The 21,151-nt window shown below is 37.4% G+C and overlaps 2 protein-coding genes across 2 annotated transcripts; one reads left to right on the top strand and one right to left on the bottom strand.

Annotated features, from left to right (window-relative positions):
* Positions 1–5,030: 5,030 nt before the first annotated feature.
* LOC116599563 (olfactory receptor 52E2-like) lies at positions 5,031–5,879 on the top strand. Its single transcript, XM_032359454.1, has one exon. It carries the CDS (start codon positions 5,031–5,033, stop codon positions 5,877–5,879), a length of 849 nt encoding a protein of 282 aa, XP_032215345.1.
* Positions 5,880–14,648: 8,769 nt separating this feature from the next.
* Positions 14,649–15,587, bottom strand: LOC116599569 (olfactory receptor 52J3-like). Its single transcript, XM_032359461.1, has one exon. It carries the CDS (start codon positions 15,585–15,587, stop codon positions 14,649–14,651), a length of 939 nt encoding a protein of 312 aa, XP_032215352.1.
* Between the last annotated feature and the right edge of the window lie 5,564 nt (positions 15,588–21,151).

The following is a 21,151-nucleotide window of genomic DNA, read 5'->3' as shown; positions in this document are numbered from 1 at the left end:
AAGGTAGCAATCTGGCCACTGAGAGTCTCCCAGCTCTCCTCATTCACTTCCCTCTGTGCCCACCAAAAGCTTTTCCTTTTGAAATCTGCCCCCTCAGTTTTCTTCTAAACCTATTATTTTGGAAAAATGCCCATGAAGAGTGAAAAGATACCACATGTTCAGGTAAAACGTGGAGGAACTGATGAAGTGTATCCACCACTCCATTTCTAGCATGTGATGAAGGTCCCCACAGTGCAGAGGTGTGGCCAGTTTATGAACACAGAGTTAAAATATTTCAGTGGAAGTGGTTTAGAAGCAGGGGTTGGATTCTAACCATAGCCATTCTTTCATTTTCTCAGTGACATTTCTAAACCTGGGAAGTGCAAGATCAAGGTGTCAGCCCATTTGGTTCCTGGTGAGAGCTCTCTTCCTAGCTTGCAGATATCTGCTTTGGCCTCTCTTCTTCTTCTTCTTTTTTTTTTTTAATATTTTATTTATTTATTTGAGAGAGAATGAAAGAGAAAGAGCATAAGAAGGGGGAGGGTCAGAGGGAGAAGCAGACTCCCTGCCAAGCAGGTAGCCCGATTCGGGACTTGATCCTGCAACTCCAGAATCATGACCTGAGCCGAAGGCAGTCACTTAGTCAACTGAGCCACCCAGGTGCCCTTGGTCTCTCTTCTTCTTATAAAGGCATTATTCCCATTATGAAGGCCCCACCCTCAGAACTTAATATAACCCTAATTGCCTCCAAAGACCCATCTTCAAGTACTATGACACTGGAGGTTACAGCTTCAACTTGTATGAATTTGGAGGGGCAGGGGGAGGGCAAAAGCATTCCATCCATAACAGCACCCTGAAGGTGCAGGTGTGTCTGAGCCAGTGCATTAACTAGCGAAAGCTGCCTAACTTGAAAAACCCAGTGCAAGTGAAGGTGCTTGACCCTTTATTACAAATACAGGGAAGAACATGGCTTTTCTTTTTCTTCCATGGTCTTTCTTTTAACCAATAATGGTGTTTTCCATTTTCTTTTTTATCTTGCTCTCTTTGGAGCATGGGAATATCCTATAGGTAAGCGCAAACATACACAGGAGCATAGGATTCCTATCCTGAGAATTGGATTACTGGTTACAGGTGTGGCTAGGATCAGGGTCAGGAGCATGCCAATGGCAAAAGGCAGAAGCAATCTCTGAGCAAGGGTAGGGTAGCAAGTAACCCAGCAATCATCCTGGAAATATATGCAGAGGGTACCGCAGATGAGAATGTATGAGTCAGACTCCAAGCTTCAACACCTGCCCCATTTTCATAAAAGATTTTAATTACAGGGCATAAATGCAAAGATAAAATTGTTTAAAAATTCAAGACAACATTAAACTCTAAGTACGACAGAGATTAAACCCCAACTGTAGGGTCCCTTTTTGAAGACAGGGTCCTGAGTACTGCAGTGGTCACACACCCATGAAGAGATTAATGGCATTAACTAAGCCTCTACAGGCCTAACTTTTGAAATATATTGGTTCATTACTGGGAAAGAAAGCAATCAAAAGGACTTGTAGGGACCATACTTGCGCCAGTCAAGTTTTTATTTTTCATAGAGTAAGTAGATTGACGTGAAACACCTAAGACGCAATGTTAGCATCTGCTTAAGGTTATTGAATTACAGGCTTACAAGGGTTACATTACAAAATTTTATATTAATTTTGCCTTTTGGATGTAACTCAAAATTTAATCACAATGTTATCAATAAAAAGAACTCAGAGAGTACATGATTACATTTGAGATTATCTATGTGTGAGAAGTAGTTTGGTGCAATAAACAGTGGGAGAAACTGAAAAATAAATGGGAAACAAGATTCTGAGGTTAAATTACCTGACCCATGTCACTTATCTAAGAAAATTGATAAAACTATGAGTAGAACAGCAATGATCTGACTTGAGAGCCTGGCTCTTGAACACCAAATTATACTGTCCCCCCAAAGTGATGATCTGGAATGGTGAAAGAATGAGCTGTGTCAGTCATCACGTGGATTCCTAACACAGTAAGGAACTAAAAGGTTAATGGAAACCAGCAAGTGACCAAGAAATCTTACTTTTCCCTGCCTTCATTTCCTTACAAGTCATGGACTTGTAGTCATGACTTGGGACCAGATTAGAAACTAGACTCCTCAGAAACCTTGTTCTTTTTGTTTGTTTTGGTTTTTTATTTGTTTGTTTGTTTGTTTTTACAAAACTGGCTCTAAGGGATTTTATGTTGAGCTCCAACCAGGCAAAGAGCAGCACTCTCAATAAAGACTGAGCAGGTTGAGACAGAACAGAGACAGGATTCCATCCCGGTGCTGGCTGGTGAGTCTCCCAGCTCACAGGTCATCCTTACTTCACAGTGATGGCTGAAAGAAGAGGGAGGGATAGGAAAAGAAGAGACATGGGAGAAGTGTGGCAGGAAGAAGACTAAGGTTGGAACTTAGAGAATAGTAGGATCATGGTCAGAAAGGGCCAAATAATTTCTGTAGAGCAACATAGTCTTTAGGCTGAATCTATTCAAAGTGGATTTTAGAAAGAACAGTCTGCTCTATGTCTATAGATTGAGAGACAACTGGTATCATTGGAACATGGTTCAAGGTGTTTTAAAAGAATTATCTTATCCTAAAATTAAGGGTTTGGGGCACCTGGATGGCACAGTCAGTTAAGCATCCAACTCTTTTTTTTTTTTTTCAGCATAACAGTATTCATTATTTTTGCACCACACCCAGTGCTCCATGCAATCTGTGCCCTCTATAATACCCACCACCTGGTACCCCAACTTCACACCTCACACCCCTTCAAAACCCTCAGATTGTTTTTCAGAGTCCATAGTCTCTCATGGTTCACCTCCCCTTCCAATTTCCCCTAGCTCCCTTCTCCTCTCTATCTCCCCATGTCCTCCATGCTATTTGTTATGCTCCACAAATAAGTGAAACCATATGATAATTGACTCTCTCTGCTTGACTTATTTCACTCAGCATAATCTCTTCCAGTACCATCCATGTTGCTACAAAAGTTGGGTATTCGTCCTTTCTGATGGAGGCATAATACTCCATAGCGTATATGGACCACATCTTCCATATCCATTTGTCTGTTGAAGGGCATCTTGGTTCTTTCCACAGTTTGGCAGCCGTGGCCATTGTTGCTATAAACATTGGGGTACAGATGGCCCTTCTTTTCACTACATCTGTATCTTTGGGGTAAATACCCAGGAGTTAAGCATCCAACTCTTGATCTCAGATCAAGTCTTCATCTTAGGGTTGCGAGTTCGGGCCCCACTTTGGGCTTCATGCCCAGTGTGGAGCCTACTTAAAAAACATATAAATAAGTACATAAATAATTAAGGATTTCATTTTTAAAGGTTTATTTGCACTTATTGTTTCTGTATTCTAGACAAGGGAACTGAGGTATAGCAATGTGACAGTTCTATAAGCTCACACAGCTAACATATAACACTTGCTTTCCTTCAACTCTAGAGTGAACAAATCATGAAGCTGGGTTTTAGCACAATTAGTCTGAATGCAGAGCTCATGCTCTTAAGCACTAGAAAGCAAAGTGCCTTAATCAGCTCAGGAAATGATCATTGGAACTATCCCAATGAGGATGGAGATAATTGTACTGATTTTCATGATATTTTTAGAAATACAATCAAAAGTACGTTTTTAATAGGTAGAGAAGAGAAAAGGTTGATGCTCCTCTTTCTGAATGGGCCCCCTGGTTACATGATAATGACATTTACTGAGATTAGACAATAGCGAAAGTGAGATTAAGTTAAAGCTGGAGTTTGGTAGAGGCAAGGTTGAGGATTCAATTTTAGAAATTTTTTTTGGTAATGTTTTGGCAAAAGAAAAGTTAAAAGCAATTGCAATAGGAATTTGGTTTAAGAATCTGAATTTGATACAATTTGGAGGCTTTGAGACTTTGATTCAGGATTCTTCATTATAAAGGTAACTATTAAAGGTAAACCTGGGTGGCTCAATGAATTAAGCATCTGCTTTCAGCTCAGGTCATGATCCAAGCATCCTGGTATTGAGACCTGCATGGAGCTCCTAGCTCAGCAGGGAGCCTCCTACTCCCTCTCCCTCTGCCTTCCACTCCTCCTGCTTGTGTTCTCTCTCTCTCTTTGTCAAAGAGAAATCTTTGTCAAATAAAATCTTTAAAAAAAAAAAAGATAGCTAAACTTCTGGTGAGCTACTTAAGCTCTTGATCATTAGATAAGTTATATGTAAAATAAGCAAAATTACTGTTCTTCCTGAAGGGTTTTTTTATTATTATTTAAATATTGGAGATGGTTTTTGCCCAGAGTCTGACAAAAAGTCTTATAAATAATATGCAGTCCCTCAATAATTGGTATTTGATGTTGTGGTTTTCACTATTATTCCCAATTATATTTTGTAATAATAATTACTAAATACAGGGGCGCCTGGGAGGCTCAGTGGGTTAAAGCCTCTGCCTTCGGCTCAGGTCATGATCCCAGGGTCCTGGGATCGAGCCCCGCATCGGGCTCTCTGCTCAGCAGGGAGCCTGCTTCCTCCTCACTCTCTCTCTCTCTCTGCCTGCTTCTCTGCCTACTTGTGATCTCTGTCAAATAAATAAATAAAATCTTTTTAAAAAATTACTAAATAAAAACAGATGGACTAATTTAACAATTTAAAATAATTTTTAATATTGTGGCATAAATTTTGATGAATGTGTGTTTATTGTATAGTTATTTTTCATCTCGTGTACTAATCCCAGAGAGTTGTCAATCAACTGGAATTAATTTCCATCGTTATATTTAGAAGCTAGGAGAATCCTAAGTTGGTCAGAACTGAAGGGGGAGGTTCAGTTGGTGATAATTGTGATAATGAGAAAAAGTAGCTAATTAAGTGTCCTCTATTATCTTTAGGTCTCCTACAGGACAGAGACTCTCTGGTAACCTGTACTTTAGGTCAACATACATTTCTGAAGACTTATGCCTTACAAAATAGAATGCTCCTTCCCAATGACACCCAATTCCACCTCTTCTCCTTCTTGTTGCTGGGGATCCCAGGAATGGAAACACTGCACATCTGGATTGGCTTTCCCTTTTGTGCTGTGTATGTGATTGCACTCATCGGGAACTTCACGATTCTGTTTGTGATCCAGGCTGAGAGCAGCCTACACCAGCCTATGTTCTACTTCCTGGCCATGCTGGCTGCTATTGATTTGGGTCTATCCACAGCTACCATCCCCAAGATGCTCGGGATCTTCTGGTTCAACCTCAGAGAGATCATCTTTGAAGCCTGCCTTGTGCAGATGTTTTTCATTCACAGCTTCACACTTATGGAGTCAGCGGTCCTATTGGCAATGGCTTATGACCGCTATGTGGCCATCTGCAATCCACTCCGATATAGCACCACCCTCACCAACCAGGTTGTTTCTGTGATTGGTGTGGGTGTGTTAGTGAGAGCATTTATTTTTGTGATCCCATTTGTATTTCTTATCTTACGGTTGCCCTTCTGTGGGAATCATGTCATTCCCCATACCTACTGTGAACACATGGGTCTTGCTCGCCTCTCTTGTGCCAGCATCAAGATCAACATCATCTATGGCTTATGTGCAGTTTGTAACCTAGTCTTTGACATCATAGCCATTGCCCTGTCGTATGTTCAGATACTCCGTGCTGTTTTCCGTCTTCCTTCGCGTGAAGCCCGACCCAAGTCCCTCAGCACGTGTGGTTCTCATGTTTGTGTCATCCTTGCCTTCTATACACCGGCCCTCTTTTCCTTCATGACACATCGCTTTGCTGAAATGTCCCCTGCTATGTCCACATACTCTTGGCCAATCGTTATGTTGTCATACCACCAATGCTCAACCCTGCCATATATGGAGTCAGGACCAAGCATATCTATGACCATGTGAAGAAAATATTATTACAGAAACAAGGAAAGGAAAAAGAATGGCACCTAATATGTGTTCAGTTCAATCTGAAATTTTATGAAACTCAAATCAGAAAGATGCCTTCTCCAAGAAAGTATGTTAAAATATGTATCTATATTGTTTCTATTCTGTAAGTATTCAAATGTATTTAATTTCCATGTGCTTTTCAGACCATTTCCCACATGCTTTGTCACATCCTCTTTGCCTCTTAAATTTTGATGTAATAGGTCATGTCATTTTGCTCTATTCACCTAAATATCTGATTGATATTTACGTACCAACAGTTTTAAATGCATCCATTGACACTAAATTAGTTGATATTTCATGCAGCTTCTTTTTTCTCTGAATACAATCACCTTCTAAGTGTGTATTTCATAACTGCTAGCTTCTGGGGAAAAAAGATGATGATTCTACTTTCCCTGACTTTGTAGAATTTACAGAGTTTAAAATTAGCAACCTCAACTTATAAACTTATAAACATCCTTTTTTTTCAGCCTTTTCATATTTTGATAAGTAAACTTGTCTCCATTTACAAGTATCAAAGACTATTTTTTTGCCTTTTTAAAAAATATTTTATTTGTTTATATGACAGAAAGCAAGAAAGCTCAAGGAGGGGGAGCAACAGGCAGAGAGAGAAGCAGGCTCCCTACTGAGTGAGGAACCCAATGCAGGGCTCACTCGATCTCAGGATTGAGCAAATGAAGGCAGATGCTTAACCAACAGAGACACCTAGGTGCCCCTAGTCTTGCTTTTTTTGAGGCAGATTGCTTCTTCCTAAAGATGACCCCCATATTAGCCCTTAAAGGTGCTGTTGACACCCTTCCTGTTAGTGGTGGCAGGTAAGGAAGATGGTACAAGTTACAGAAATCAGTTGATTTCTTATAGACTAACAATGTAACTGAAGAAAGAAATTACGGAACCAATTCCATTTTCAATAGCATCAAAACCCTAAGATACCTAGGAATAAACCTAACCAAAGGGGTGAATGGTCCATACTCTAGAAATTACAGAACACTTATGATAGAAATGGAAGAAGACACAAAGAGATGGAAAAACATCCTATGTCCGTGGACTGAAAGAATAAACGTTATCAAAATGTCTTTGCTGCCCAGAGCAACCTACTCTTTCAATGCGATCCCTATCAAAATACCATTGATGTTTTTCACAGAACTGCAACAAATGATCCGAAAATCTGTATGGAAACCAGAAAAAACGCTGAATCACTGGGTGAATGTTGAAAAAGAAAACCAAAGCCGGTGGCATCACAATGCCTGACTTCAAAGCTGTGATCATCAAGATAGCATGGTTTGGCACAAAAACAGACACACAGATCAATGGAAGAGAATAGAAATCCCAGCAATGGACTCTCAACTCTGTGGTCAACTAATCTTCAACAAAGTAGGAAAGAACATCCAATGGAAAAAAGACACTCTTCAATAAAAGAATATATATTTAAAACAGTCTGACAACTCTCATATTTTAAATACACTACAAATGTCATGCACATTTAACGTAATTACTCTTTTTCTTAATTAAATCTCATGTTTACCATCTTTTACTTCAACCTGAGATATAGATATTTCACAACAAAGATTTTCTTCTTTAGAATTTTTTAATCATGATTAGTAAGTCTTATTTGCTTTGCTTTGATTTTATACATAATTTTACATTTACTTTTCCCATTGTCCTACAGATGCCCCTGCAACTTATCAAATTTTAGTATAGACTAGCTGTCTTACTCTTTTCTATTCATAAAGGATAAAAAAAAATTAGTCCCTTTTTCTACTTTCATACTTATATATTACTCTTGATTTAATTTACTTTTCATAAACTTTGAAACTTACACACATAGGGTTATTGTTTTGGAAAGTCAACATTCATTTAAATGTTTCCAAATACTTACTATGTCTGTTGTTATTCATTCCTTTGCATCTTTAAAATTTCATCTGTAATGATTTTACTCATGTCTGAAGAAATAAATGTAAATATTACTTGATGTACTTTTTCTGGTAGTGAGTTTTCTTTGCTTAAAAAATAACACTTTGCGGGGAGCCTGGGTGGCTCAGTGGGTTAAAGCCTCTGCCTTCGGCTGGGGTCATGATACCAGGGTCCCGGGATGGAGCCCCGCGTCAGGCTCTCAGCCCAGCAGAGAGCCTGCTTCCTTTCTTCTCTCTGCCTGCCTCTCTGCCTACTTGTGATCTCTCTCTGTCAAATAAATAAATAAAATCTTAAAAAAAAAAAAGAAAAAGAAAAAGAGAAAAGAACCCTTTGTTACATCTTCATTTTAAGGCTACTTAGAGGATATGGTATTATAAATTAACAGGGGTTCTCCCAGATTTACAGAAATATGACTGATAAAAGTGGTCATTATTTAGCTTGTCCAATGTGAATTTTAAAGGTGTATACATTATGATTTTATGTATATGTTATGAAATGATTACACAATCAATTTAATTAGCTCATCTATCACCTCACATAGTTACCTTTTGTTTTTTGTAGTGAGAAAACTTAAGATTTACTCTAGCAAATTTTAAGAATACAATACAGTATTGTTAACTATAGTTGCCATGTTGGACATTAGATCCTCAGCACCTATTCATCTTATAATTGAAAGATTGCACCCGTTATGAATATTTCTCCTCCCTAGTCACCCTTCTACTATCTGGTTCTATGAGATGGAGTTTTTTAGATTCTATATAAAAATTAGACCATGTAGTATTTGTCTTTGTGTCTGGCTTATTTCACTTAGCATAAACCATCTTGGAAAGTTTTCTTTCTTTTTAAGACCAGGTAGTATTACATAGTATTATATTGTTTACATGTACAATGGTTTCTTTATTCATTTGTCACTGGATACTTAGGTTGTCTCCTTATCTGGCTACCATGACTAAAGATCCAAGGAACTCAGGAGTACACATATTTTTGAGCCACTGATCTTATTCCTTAAGGTATTTACCAGGAAGTGGAGTTGCAGGATCGTATAGTAGTTCTATTTTTTTCTTTTTTTGAAGAAACTTCATACTTTTCTCTATAATGTCTATACCAAAGCTATTCTAGTAAACATATTAAGTCTATTTTTTCAGAATATTAAAAATAGTATTTAATTCTTAACTGACACTTGTGTTGTCTTTAAGAACTTTGTATCTGACCAGGTTTTCTTTCCTTTCTTTGTTTACGAATTTTTTTATTTATATCTCCTTTTATTTTCCCTTTATCTTTGATCAACTGAAATTTAAATGCAGCTGGTGTGGTATAATATTATATTATAGGCTGATAACTACTTCAAACTTCTGATGTAAATATTTATATTTATTTTTGTAATTAGAAAGCTGTCATCCATGTATTTAACCCTCAATTTTTTCCGTATCATTAGGAGTCTCTCATGTTTTGTTTCCCTCGCTTTCCCCCCACCATGTGTTCCTCTGTTTTGTTTCTTAAAATCCACACCACATATGAGTAGAACATATGGTTTTGGTCTTTCTCTGACTGACTTATTTAGCTTAGCATACTACAGTCCAGTTCCATCTGCAAATGACAAGATTTCATTTCAAGATTCCAAGATTTCATTTCAAGATTTCAAGATTTCAAGATCTTTGATGGATAAATAATATTCCTGTGTGTGTGTGTGTGTGTGTGTGTGTATGTTTGTGTGTTTGTATGTGTGTACCACCTCTTCTTTATTAATTCATCAGTCAAGGGACATTTGTACTCTTTCCATAATTTGGCTATTATTGATAATGCTTCTATAAACATTGAGAGGCATGCACTCCTTCAGAATCAGAATTTTTGTATCCTTTGTGTAAATACCAAGTAATGTAATTGCTGAGTTGTAGGGTTGTTCTCCGTTTCCTGCATCCTCACCAACATCTGTTATTTCCTGGGTTGTTAATTTTAGCCATTCTGGTCATTGTGAGGTGGTATCTCATCATGGTTTTGATTTGTGTTTCTCTGATGATAAGTGTTGAGCATCTTTTCATGTACCTGTTAGTCATCTGAATGTCTTCTTTGAAAAAAATGTGTGTTCATGTCTTCTTCCCATTTCTTAACAAGATTATTTGTGTTTGGGTGTTGAGTTTCATAGGTTCTTTATAGATTTGGGATACTAACCCTTTTTTATTCATGTTATTTGGAAATATCTTCTCCCATTCCAAAGTTGCCTTTAAATTTGTTCAATGTTTCTTTAGTTGTGCAAAAGATTTTTACCTTGATGAAATCCCAATAGCTCATTTTTGCTTTGGTTTCCTGTGCCTCCAGAGACTTGACTAGTAAGAAGCTGCTGCAGCTGAGGTCAAAGACATTGCTGCCTGTGTTCTCCTCTAAGATTTAATGGTTTCCTGTCTCACTTTTAGTTCTTTCATCTATTTTGAATTGATTTGTGTGTATGGAGCAAGAAAGTGCCATTCTTATCATGTCATTATCCAATTTTCTAAAAATTCTTTTTGAAGAGACTGTCTTTTTTTTCCACTGGATATTTTTTCCTGCTTTGTTGAAGATTAGTTGACCATACAGTTATGGGTCCATTTCTGGGTTCTCTACTCTGTTCCATTGATCTATGTGTCTGTTTCTGTGCCAGTACCATACTGTCTTGGTGACTACAGCTTTGTAATAGAGCTTGAAGTTCAGAATTATGATGCCTCCAGCTTTGCTTTTCTTTTTCAATGCATTGTCTTAAAGATAAATGATCGCATGTCCCTTTCAAGAAGACCAGTGTATATTTGGCTGTTCCGTAGGATCCTTCTTCAGTGAAGACAGCCTCCAGTTCAATGGGTTCCAGGTTTCAGAGTGGTCTCAAGATTGAATTCAGGAAACACAGCCTGAGAGCAAAAATTCCTGACATCATTCCTGACCTGCTGAAAGTAGCCCAAACTGAACTTCTCCTGGTTTCCTAGGTTCTCCTCAGGAATATATTTCTCACACTCATGATGTGGACAATGTTTTTTAGGGATTCTAGGGCAGGGTTAAGGGCTGGTTGATTAGGCATGATAAATCCACTCTAACATTCTATGTTCCCTGAGTCTTTGGAAACTTTCTTTTCTGGTTTTCCTGAGAAAGATTCTGCCATTTCAGTTCATTTACTGAAGACCATCTTTGAGTACAGGTATCAGTCAACTATCTAAACATTCTCAAATACAGTGGGTCCAGAATCTCTCTTAAGGTCCTCCTATTAGATACAATTCAGCCTCATGTTATGTCATATTTCTTTTACTCAGATCCAGTACTCAGAATTTTGTATCCCACATGTTCCTCAGGTTTGATCTGTATAAACTGACAAAACTTTACAGTTCTTTGGTTAATATATTTTATCTCTGGATCCTTCTAGCATTTGTGTCCAATCATAGATCTAGAATCGTACTTCCCCACACACCAGACATTAGCCATATCTGATTATTGAACATCTGAAATGTGGCAAATTCAACTGAAGGAATGAATTTTTAATCTTTATTCATTTTAATTAAAGTTTAAAGTCTGAAGCCATAGAAAATATTTTTCAGTTCAACATAAAGTTTTGTTTTCCATTTTATTTTAGCTATTGAAAATTTAGTGTACAAAATAAGCTGTGTTTTGTGTTAAATACCGGATTAAGAAGACCTACTTTTATCATTTAAATGATATCAAACATTTGTTAGGTATATGATTGATTTTATGTTTAAATACACTTGGATAATATTAACTTAGATTAAGTATTCTATTGAATTAATTTTACTTATTTTTAGCTTTCATAACATGGTCAAGAGAAAATTTTAATAATATAAGTGACCCACATTTTATTCCTATTAGACACCACTATTCTCAGAAACCATAAGAGTGGTGGGAATTTTTAGGGCATAGATCACCAGTCCATTTTAAACCACTTACCTCAGGGGAAGATATTATATTTTCTCTGAATAGGGGGAGACTATGTACCTCATACAAAAGAAGAAAAGCTGTTTTAAATAGTAAAGTGGGGTTGGCAGAACTTAGGATTTGCTTCACTGAAGTCTACTCATATAGTTCCATTCCAATTTTAGAGTTCTATTTCTTTCTAAAATAAATGACCTCGCAGAACATTAAGAGGGTTTTTGTTTTGTTTTGTTTCTTTTAGTTTGTTGGTTGGTTTGTTTGTTTAATATAGTCTAACATACTTTGTATCCTTGCCTGGGCCTTAGGCTAGATATTTAAAGACCTGAGGTCATTGACTCATTATTTCCTTTATCCTCCTTTTCCAGCTTGTTTATCCCAGAAAGAGCAAATCTATACTTTTCTCATTCTTACTAAAATATTTGGCAGAAATACTTGGACACTCAAATCCTTGCTTTCTTTAAGCACTTGCTTATAGGAAGTAAAAATATATCTGTCACCATATTCTACATACCACCAATGTCTCCTTTGCCAACAGCAGCATAGGCCCTATTTTCCTGAGGCTAATTAGGTGAGGAGCTAATGCCAATTTTCTTTCTTAAGAATTTGTTACCCGGGAAGCTCTTCTGGTATCTATACTTTTGTCAATTAGGGTTCAGAACTACTATGAGTATTAAGGAATAGAGAATTTATTATAGGAATTAGATACAATTGTGGGAGGACGTAGGGAAAAAGAAAGACCCAAAAACAAATTTCTAGCCAGATCAGGCCTGCATGAATGAGTTGGTGTTGGAGGAAAACCAGGTACTCTCAGCTTCTGAGATGGGATCATAAAGGAAGTGAGTGTAGAAATTTAAGAAGATGGTTTGTTATTCCTGGCTATGTTCTGTGTTTGCAGAAAAATATCTGGTGGTGCATTTGTGATCACTGTTAATAAATAGATCAGTAGCTGTGGGGAGCTGTGTGTTACTGAAGGACATGGGGAGAAATGAGAATTCTCTAGTATCACTGTGTTTCTGTCTCTGCCTGCAAACAATATTGAACCACAGAAAACAGTGGTTGCTGTTTCACATTTGCTCCCAGAGCATATGCATTTCTGATGTGACCAACTCTAAACTAGAAGCTTATAAGGAAGAGAATTGTGGGAAACAGAGTGCTAGCAAGGTCACAGTTCAGTATCTCAAGACACATTTTATCATCTGTGCTTGTCCAAATGAGAAACACAATTAATTCACAGTAATACTTTAAGGAATTAAAGACACATTGTTTAATTAATTGATAGTAAATGAACCAATTAATAAATGAACTCAAAATTCCATCAGGGTATTTTATTTTTTAAGTAAAACAAAATGACAACCTGTTATTTTATTTTTCTACAAATTAGTTTAAAGAACAAAGGGAGAGTAAAAAAACGTACAGAGGGATAATCAGGTCTAAAAGTTATTAAAATATATTATAATTTTGTAGTGATGAAAAACCTATGATACTGGTTCAAGAACAGACAAACCAACTGTAAAAATGAAAAGAGACTCTTGTACAAATTGAAATTTAATATGAAGAAAGAATATATGAAAATCAGTTCTGAAGTAATGAGTTATTAAGTCATTTATGTTATTAAATAAGTTAGAAATAGAAATATAAAGATATTTCATTTTCTTATCTCTCACCTTAAAATAAATTGTAGTTAGACTGGAATTAAAAGTAAAACTTAACAAACACACACCCTAGTAACAATATAGATGTTGGGATGTTGATATATAATAAAGCTAGGCAGTAACCTTAAGTTGGGAAGTGATAAAGTCATGTGTCATAGGTAATATAATCAGTATTGATTTCATTTAAAATTTAATCTGCCATATGAAAATAAGGTATTAAATAAAAAGGGCTTATAGGAAAGTGTTAATGTGTCAAGTGTAATCAAAAACTCATGCTATGAGACTTTTAAGAAGCTAGGCAGAAACTTGAAGAGGAGGCAATGAAATCAGTAAATACCATAAAAATAAAGAACATGACCTATTCAATCAGTAACGTACTATCTGATGATCCTACTTTTTCTGAGCATATAACCTTTAGAAATTTTTCAAATATGTACAAAATTGATTCATAGAAATGTCACAAAATTGATTCTGAATTTAAAATAACTAAAATATTATGTATGTTCAAGTTATGAAAAGATCAAATGCAAAGGAAAGATTCTCGTACATTTAAAAAGGAATACCATATCCCGTAAGTATTAGTATACACATATCTCTAAATTTAATAGTAAGTGGAACAATTGTCTGTGAAATGATACACAATGCAGTACCATTTACATGAAATAAAAAAATTTATACTCCAAACCCCTTAGAAATTATTGAGTTTGAAAAGATCACTTTGGACTCTAAGAGAGATGAAAAACATGTAGTGGTCATTCCCGTCTCTGAGGATAAGACAAAACTGGAACTGGATGGGGTAAGATTCACAGGTCATTTCAAATTAAATGTCTCATGTATTTGATGAAGAATAACAATCAAGATAAATAAGTCTCAGTAATAATGGTTTTTAATTCCATGCTGTGTGGACATTTGTTGGATGTTTCTTTGTCTTATTTTTGTTGAAGGGAGGGAAAAGTAGGACGTAAAAATTGGGGGAGAAAAAAAGCACTGCAAATGTAATGATGACAAGGGTCATTGTTTGGACTAATCACTCTCACACTGAGTGAAGTAATACAAACACTTCTTCCTTCCAAGGAATAGGTCCTTGAACTTGAAATATTTTAAAATTTATTCAAATCACAGAATCAACAATGGGCCAAGATCAAATGCTCTGGAATATAATATGGCAGCACTAATTTAGACAGAGAAAAAAATCTCACAAAGGAACCCACATTTTCCCTGCTAAGTCAAAATTCTTGGTAAACAGAGGCAAGAGTACCTACTTTTTAGCAAAGACACGGAGCACTCGCTCTCGAATCTGTTTGGTCCTTACACCATAAATGATGGGGTTGAGTGAAGGTGGGATAACCAAATAGAGATTGGCAACAAGAATGTGAATGTAGCGTGGTATGTTGTGTCCAAATCGGTGAGTGAGGAAGGAGAACACTGAGGGGATATAGAAAACACAGATGACCCCAACATGAGAGCCACACGTGCTGAGCGCTTTTAGCCGAGCATCCTGTGATGGGAGGCGGAAGACAGCTCGCAGAATGTAGACATAGGAGATGCAGATAAGGACCAGATTCAGTAGAAAGAGAGAGACCACGAAGAGCCCATAGATGGCATTGATACGGATGTTTCCACAGGACAGTTTTGCGATGCCCATGTGCTCACAGTAGGAATGAGCTATTACACGAGCCTGACAGAAGGGCAGACGGTAGATGAGATAGACTATGGGAAGTGTAAACAAAACTGGACGAAACACGATGCACACGCTGATGCCCACCAGTACCCGGGATGTCAAAATGGTCGTATAGTGGAGTGGAGCACAGATGGCCACATAGCGGTCAAAGGCCATGGCCACCAGGACCTCGGCTTCCATGCCAGTGAAGGCATGGATCAAAAACATCTGGGTCACGCAAGCCCCAAAGCTAATCTCATGAGCATCAAGCCAGAAGATACCCAGCATGCGGGGCACAGAGGTTGTGGAAAGGGCCAAGTCGATAGTTGAAAGGAGGGCCAGGAAGTAAAACATGGGCTCCTTCCGCAGGCTCTGCTCCATCTTGATGACCAGCAGAATTGTGGCATTGCCCAGTAAAGCCAAAAGGTAAACTGAGCAGAAAGGCAGGGAGATCCAGGCATGAGCCCCTTCCAGACCGGGGATTCCAACAAGGAAGAATGTGGTTGGGTGAAAAATACTCTTGTTGGGATAAAACATCCTTCCAAATGACAGAGAAGGAGATGTCATTCCTACAAAGAGGGGAAAAAAGTTTGAAGGTGATCATGAAAATGACTAGCTTTGTCCTTCAATATATAGTGAAAATGAAAAGGGTTGCTATTTGAAAGGGCTTGTTAATATATTTTGTTATTATAAGCCAAGCCATACTCATTTAAATAGGCCACTCTCAAATAATTCAATCCTCTTTCTTTTAACCTACAAGGCTTATCAGCAAGCCAATGGCAAAATTATAAGACACAAAAAGTTCTATCAAATATGGAATAATTTCGTGTGCTCTACACCTTTTGTAAAGCTCCTATCTGAAAAGATATGCAAAAAATCAAGTATCACACATGGAAATGCAGATATAATCCAAGAGGCGACAGATCAGCTAGAAGCAACATGTCAGGCACAGATGTACAAGACACTTCCTTAATTAGGAAATGCAGAAATTATCTAATGATTCATTCATCACTTATTGACATAGAGAAAATGCCACAATCTGGCCAAACATTCTATCAAAGATAAGCAGAATATTAGAAGTACATTGCCACCATCAAAAGCACATACTAGGTCATACACCTCTATACTTGAAACATCCCAGAAAGAAAGATAATGATAAACCATATGTCTATTTTTGTTCATGTCTCTATGATCCCAAGACCAACCCACTGCATAGTTATTGTATTACAGAGTGTTAAGGGAATGGTGATTTCTAGCAGTATTTGAAAGCTTCTTCATTTATTCTCCATGCCATATCAGTTCGTCTGGGAAAACCTGCCAAGTTTACAACTGCTACAGAATGAGCATGTACTGCGTTCACTCCTTCTGCCTGATGAACTAGGAATGTGGGTAAAAGACTGCCTAGAAGACTTCAGGGTGCAGGGACCTGAAGAAGCATTTTGCGCAGCACAAAACTGTCTGGAAAACAGTCTGTACAGAACTGCTCTCTGTAGATGTTTAAAGGGCACAGAGAAGGTGGCTTTTGCAATGCCTTCAAAATGATGAAGCCCCTAGTCACTGATTAGCTCAAATAATGAAATAAATGGACATTCTCTAGGTCTCCACCTTCAGACAGAGTGGTTCGAAATCAGAAATAGTAGCACAGGCTCCAGTTATTAATGTGTTATACAGCTTCATATTTCTCTGGGAAGAATAACAAGGTAAAAAAAAATGTTATATACATTCTAAGATTAGATGTGTGTGTTTGTGGAGGGGAGATAGAAGAGCTGTATTTTGCAATGCCTCCCTTATTTGTGCTTTTTTAAGAACTGAATCTCCAGGTAACAGCCACTGTCCAGTAGTGGGATGCTAGCCAGAAATAAGCCTTCTAACCCCCAAACACCTGCCTTGGGTTTCTCTCTGAAAATAAACTCTCAATAACATGGTACTGCTCACCTCAGGTTTTCACTGTGCTTCGGAGGTCCATCTCATTCATTCCCTATAACCACAGCAGAAACAGAAATGATACTTTATTGACCAACTATATAATCATTCTTCAGATGCATTTTTAAATGCCTTGAATCTCCTAGATTTTTTTTTATTTATTTTTTATTTTCAGCATAACAGTATTCATTATTTTTGCACCACACCCAGTGCTCCATGCAATCTGTGCCCTCTATAATACCCACCACCTGGTTTTAAGGATACCCAATCTCCATTTAAAAGTTGCAAGGTTAAACTTAAAACAGTAAAAAAAAAAAATACAAAATACAAAAAAAAAAAAATACAATGAAAAAAAATTTTTCAGGAAAAAAAAATATGTTGCAAGTTTCTTCCCCCATTAGATTCAGAAATTGGACCACATGATGCATATCATATCATATCATAACAAGCCAGTAGCTCTTCTCAGCCACCTTTAACAATCTCCCTTTCATTTGACTACAGTACATACTGAAATCAAAACCACATTCATCTTTGATGATGCATTCCTCCACAGGAAGAGAGACACAAGGAAAATCTCAAGTAGCATAGCTTTGTGTGCTTTTCTTAAAAACAAAACAAAACAACATTAACAACAAAAAAAAAAATTCAAGGAGAATCATTTTATACTGAGGTTTTAGTTGCTTATAAAATTATAATTCAGTTTTCTAATATAAAATCCATATTTGATGATGAATTCATCCACAGGAAGAAAGACACAAGGAATATCTCAAGTAGCACAGCTGTATGTGCTTTTTTTTTTTCCTTTTAAAAAACAGCTCAAGGAGAATCATTTTATACTGAGGTTTTAATTGCTTATAAAATTAGAGCTCAGTTTTCTAGTATAAATTGTGCCCTGGGACCAAATCCTCTGAGATTACCAGCAAAAGTCTTGACTATGACTTAGAGAAAGAGAAGCCTAAGAAAAAGTGACATGAATAGGAATATATAGAGAGAAAACTACAAATGTGGGGCAAAAACACTCAAATATTATCATTACTGTATAATATAAAGATAGATACCTCCTATCTCCCCTTAAGTAATATTTTGCAGCCTAATTCTATGGATTGTTGTTTCTTATATTAAAAAAAAGATACTTAATCCATATTCTACATTAAAAAATAATAACCTGGGGCGCCTGGGTGGCTCAGTGGGTTAAGCCTCTGCCTTCAGCTCAGGTCATGATCTCAGGGTCCTGGGATCGAGTCCCACATCTTCTTGGCAGGGAGCCTGCTTCCCTCTCTCTCTCTGCCTGCCCCTCTGCCTGCCTCTCTGCCTACTTCTGATCTCTCTCTGTCAAATAAATAAATAACATCTTTAATAATAATGATAATAATAATAACCTGGCCTAGATGACCCATTTTCTTTCCTTTTTAAGATTTTATTTATTTATTTGACAGGCAGAGAGATCACAAATAGGCAGAGAGGCAGGCGGGGGGGTGGGGGGAAGCAGGGTCCCTGCTGAGCAGAGAGCCCAATACAGGGCATGATCCCAAGACACTGAGATCATAATCTGAGCCGAAGACAGAGACTTAACCCACTGAGCTACCCCGGTGCCCTGGGAGACCCATTTTCTCACTATCTCCCTGCATGGACCTGATCAAGTGCTCTAGGTTCATTGAATGCTTGCCTATGGGGATTGACATCTGTGAGTTTTTGGTCCTACTGTCCTTTTTCCATAATTGATCTTCTCAATCTTCCTTCTTGACAGTTTTTAATATCTATGTCACAGAAGCCACAGAGAGAAGTGGTGAATATATCCTATCCTATAGTTGGTCTGATCCAGTTCAGATACTGGATTTCCCACTCATATGATTTGGAAGAGTTTGTACTGTTATGAGATATAAATTACTCTTTACACATAGAATAGAGTTCACCAGGGAACATACGTGAGCCTAGGATTTCATTATAGGAAGTATTTGATTACTAATTCAACTACAAATGTATACTCAAATTATATTTTTCATCTTCAGTTACTTATAAAGACATTTTGAGATAAACAAAAACTAACAGACTTTCTTTGCCAGCCAACTGACACAATAAGAAACGCTTACACAATAAGAAATGATAGAAAATGTCCAAAGCTTTTTATTTATTTTTTTTCATTTATTTATTTTCAGCATATCAGTATCATTATTTTTTCACCACACCCAGTGCTCCATGCAATCCGTGCCCTCTATAATACCCACCACCTGGTACCCCGACCTCCCACCCCCCTGCCACTTCAAACCCCTCAGATTATTTTTCAGAGTCCATAGTCTCTCATGGTTCACCTCCCCTTCCAATTTCCCCCAACCCCCTTCTCCTCTCTAACTCCCCATGTCCTCCATGATATTTGTTATGCTCCACAAATAAGTGAAACCATATGACAATTGACTCTCTCTGCTTGACTTATTTCACTCAGCATAATCTTTTCCAGTCCCGTCCATGCTGCTACAAAAGTTGGGTATTCGTCCTTTCTGATGGAGGCATAATACTCCATAGTATATATGGGCCACATCTTCCTTATCCATTCATCCGTTGCAGGGCATCTTGGTTCTTTCCACAGTTTGGCCACCGTGGCCATTGCTGCTATAAACATTGGGGTACAGATGGCCCTTCTTTTCACTAATCTGTATCTTAGGGATAAATACTCAGGAGTGCAATGGCAGGGTCATAGGGAAGTTCTATTTTTAATTTCTTGAGGAATCTCCACACTGTTCTCCAAAGAGGCTGCACCAACTTGCATTCCCACCAACAGTGTAAGAGGGTTCCCCTTTCTCCACATCCTCTCCAACACATCTTGTTTCCTGTCTTGCTAATCTTGGCCATTCTAACTGGTGTAAGGTGATATCTCAATGTAGTTTTAATTTGAATCTCCCTGAGGGCTAGTGATGATGAACACTTTTTCATGTGTCTGCTAGCAATTTGTATGTCTTTATTGGAGAAGTGTCTGTCCATATCTTCTGCCCATTTTTTGATATGATTGTCTGTTTTGTGTGTGTTGAGTTTGAGGAGTTCATTTATTATAGCACCAAGAACCATAAAATACCTGGGAATAAACCTAACTAAAGAGGTAAAGGATCTGTACTCAAGGAACTACAGAACACTCATGAAAGAAATTGAAGAAGACACAAAAAGATGAAAGACCATTCCATGCTCTTGGATTGGAAGAATAAACATTGTTAAAATGTCTATACTGCCTAGAGCAATCTATACTTTTAATGCTATTCCGATCAAAATTCCACCGGTATTCTTCAATGAGCTGGAGCAAATAATCCAAAAATTTGTATGGAATCAGAAGAGACCCTGAATCACTAAGGAAATGTTGAAAAACAAAAATAGAACTGGGGGCATCACGTTACCTGATTTCAAGCTTTACTACAAAGCTGTGATCACCAAGACAGCATGGTAATGGCATAAAAACAGACACATAGACCAGTGGAACAGAGTAGAGAGCCCAGATATGGACCCTCAACTCTATGGTCAAATAATCTTCGACAAAACAGGAAAAAATATACAGTGGAAAAAAGACAGTCTCTTCAATAAATGGTGCTGGGAAAACTGGACAGCTATATGTAGAAGAATGAAACTCGACCATTCTCTTACACCGTACACAAAGATAAACTCAAAATGGAGAAAAGACCTCAATGTGAGACAGGAATCCATCAGAATCCTAGAGGAGAACATAGGCAATAATCTCTTTGATATCAGCCACAACAACTTCTTTCAAGATATGTCTCCAAAGGCAAAGGAAACAAAAGCGAAGATGAACTTTTGGGACTTCATCAAAATCAAAAGCTTCTGCACAGCAAAGGAAACAGTCAAGAAAACAAAGAGGCAACCCACAGAATGGGAGAAGATATTTGCAAATGACAGTACAGACAAAAGGTTGATATCCAGGATCTATAATGAACTCCTCAAACTCAACACACACAAAGCTTTTTAAATGGCCGTAAATGAAGAAATGAGGATCATTGGAAATGCTGAATAATCATGTTAACTACTATCAACTGAGCCTTGTGCCCCCAAATTTTTGAATTATTGCAAAAAAAAAAGTATTTAAATGGAGAGAAGACTGTATTCACTCAAAGATATTATACTTCCATTAAAATTAAACTACATAAGGAATCTACACGTAATGTATACACTTTCATTTATAA

Source organism: Mustela erminea, chromosome 9 (assembly GCF_009829155.1).
Source record: "Mustela erminea isolate mMusErm1 chromosome 9, mMusErm1.Pri, whole genome shotgun sequence".
Classification (NCBI taxonomy): domain Eukaryota; kingdom Metazoa; phylum Chordata; class Mammalia; order Carnivora; family Mustelidae; genus Mustela; species Mustela erminea.
The sequence above is the reverse complement of the archived record's forward strand: the minus strand, read 5'-3'. Positions and strand labels throughout refer to the sequence as shown.

Excerpts from the sequence above, each read along its gene's own strand:
- LOC116599569 (XM_032359461.1), bottom strand. The coding sequence starts at position 15,587 with ATGTTTTATCCCAACAAGAGTATTTTTCACCCAACCACATTCTTCCTT.
- LOC116599563 (XM_032359454.1), top strand. The coding sequence starts at position 5,031 with ATGGAAACACTGCACATCTGGATTGGCTTTCCCTTTTGTGCTGTGTAT.